At 44.2% G+C, this 2439-nt stretch overlaps 1 protein-coding gene across 2 annotated transcripts in view; it reads left to right on the top strand.

Moving 5' to 3' along the window:
* cacng2a (calcium channel, voltage-dependent, gamma subunit 2a) overlaps nucleotides 1-2439 on the top strand; it is a 69502-nt gene that overhangs the window by 43633 nt on the left and 23430 nt on the right. For both annotated transcript variants that reach the window (XR_004335237.1, XM_032537073.1), the window contains exon 2: nucleotides 1067-1150. Coding sequence is in view for 1 of the 2 variants with exons in the window: in XM_032537073.1 (XP_032392964.1) it covers nucleotides 1067-1150 (84 nt within the window). In the remaining variant the exon portion in view is untranslated. The remainder of the gene's footprint in view (nucleotides 1-1066; nucleotides 1151-2439) is intronic.

Below are 2439 nucleotides of genomic sequence, written 5' to 3'. Positions count from 1 at the left end.
TGGGCTTTTTCACTTTGTAAACCTATTAAATGCACAAAAATATATATATAACATAATAAAGGAAAGGGGAAAAGGCAATATGAGCACTTTAATTCTCTTTTTTTTTTACTGATTTTCTGCTAAATTTTGCGCCACATTTGGATAGAGAAAGTCCGAATGACAACGAGACAATCAAAACAAACACTGAAATAATTATCCTGAGCTGAATCAGTCGACCGGCAGGTAGGTCCGACACAAGCACCGTACGCCGGTGGGACAGCAGATCGAGGCCGCTTTGATGGCTCGTTTTTTTCCAGGTGACACTCTCTCTAATGTCTGAGTGGTCATCAGCGGGGGGGGGTCCCCACTCTTTCCGCTCCATGTGGGCCTCTCACACAGTAATAACCGCACCCAGCTGTGCCCATCATGCCTCACTGCCAAAACCTTCTCTGCAACACCTGGCACCATGGTAACCAACACCTGTTCACCTAATTAGATGGACACTGGAGGGAGAGGAGATGAAGAAGTTAATGAAACGCTAATCTAGTCCAATCAAACGCCCAGTCATCTGCCTCCTCGTTGCAGCAGCAGCTCGCCGTAATGGCCGCCTTATGGGCTCCTCCCCCACCACGGCACCTTGAGTGACCTCATCAATGCCAAAACTCTGCAGAGAGGCTGCAAATAGAGGAAAGCAGACAGGAGGAAGTGGGAGGGATAGGGAAGCCGGCATGCTGCTTCCTGGATGGACAGAGTAGCTGGACGACGACGTGTCAGCCAAATGAACGAGCATTAAGAGATGAGGTTCCCTGTGCAGAGCAGTTGGAGCGGCTCCAGGTCGCACCAGCTGCGCCGCTCGTGTTTACAAGCCGCCACCTGCTGCCAGAGAGGCCTGGAGCTCAGGTCTGCTTTCAGAAGAGCATCTTCTGGTCTGCGTGAGAGTCGTGGCCAGAGAAAAGGGTCCTCTGGTCTGACACTATCTGTGCTCACAATGAAAACTGACAAATAGAAACTGGAAAGCGTTTTGTGAGTTACTGTTTGTCTTCTTGTAACAACTCCACTGAACCCTCGTTCTGTTTTTCCCCAACAGGAAACTTCAAAGGAATGTGTAAACAGATAGACCATTTTCCAGAGGAAACAGATTACGAAGCCGACCCATCTGAGTACTTCTTACGTGAGTATCTTGTCTTCCTATTTTCACACAGGGAAATCCTGTTGGGACATGAGTTTGATGGTATTTTGCTTCTCAAATGTTTGACCATGAACATCAGTTGTTTTTTTCTCCCCCCCTATGTTCTTTGGACATATACTCTGAATATTTTTCAAATCTGTCCCACTTTTTGCTCTATCTCAGACTGGAGCCAGTAACCGCTCTTGGCCCGTGTGTCACTGCTGTCTCTGCCTGCTTTGAGCACGAGGCCGGCAAGACTGAGTCCTGCCAAGCAGCTCGTCTGTTTTTACTGCTTGGCTGTGTGTAACATAACGTGCAGTGTTACAGTCGGCTGTGTACCCTGTAAACACAGCCCATTGATTTCTGCTTTCTTTCCCTTTGTGCAAGCAAGACAGAGATGCTTGTCGAAACTCATTTGCCTGCTATCATGATGTACTGTTACTTTTGTGAGCACAATGCTCTCTTCTGATTGGCCATTTATTCGTGAATTACAGACTCAACGAGTTAAACATCTTGTGCTAAAATAAATGAAAAAAGGTTTTATCCAATAATGCTTTTAATATAGTCATAGACCCGACATGTTTCATTACTGGTTAGAATGAATGGTAATCTTACATGTGCTTATGTTGCTTAGTTACCGCTCTGCTACAGTGTATACAACTGTTGAAGACAGCCGTTTCTATGGTCACCGTGACAGTGTAGCAACAGAAGAAAGTTACATGGATGGTTACAGCTCTGCTCTGGTGTTGTGTCACTTACTGTAATACAGAAAGTAACCAGTTATAGATACCTTAAATAGCGCTTTATGTACTTGGTTTGTACACACTAAATCAATCAATCTACATTTACTTTAGCAGATTTTAATTTTGGAAGGACAATACTAAAATGTTGCAATTTTGCTGCTCTGTTCCAATCAGGAGGATTTTCTTTTTTCAATTTGGACGTCTAATTGGACGACACTTTATTGTGAGGCAATCTGTTAAAACAGCTTTGATAGAGAAACTCTTTTGGAGAGCATTACTGCATTGGAAAAGTATAGTTTACACAGACACATGTAACACAGTAGCAGTGTAAGGGATTACGATCATTAAATTACAGTTGCTTATCCCAGTAACGGTTTGTGAGGTTGGCTTGTTTTCTATTTTACTGGGAGCTTAAAGGTCCAATGACATGCTGCTTTTTGGATGTTTTATATAGACCTTAGTGGTCCTCTAATACCATATCTGAAGTCTCTTTCCCAAAAGCCAGCCTTGGTGCAGAATCACAGCCACTAGAGCCAGTCCCACAATGAG

Source organism: Etheostoma spectabile, chromosome 15 (assembly GCF_008692095.1).
Source record: "Etheostoma spectabile isolate EspeVRDwgs_2016 chromosome 15, UIUC_Espe_1.0, whole genome shotgun sequence".
In the NCBI taxonomy this organism is placed as follows: domain Eukaryota; kingdom Metazoa; phylum Chordata; class Actinopteri; order Perciformes; family Percidae; genus Etheostoma; species Etheostoma spectabile.
This window is presented reverse-complemented; position numbering and strand designations above follow the sequence as displayed.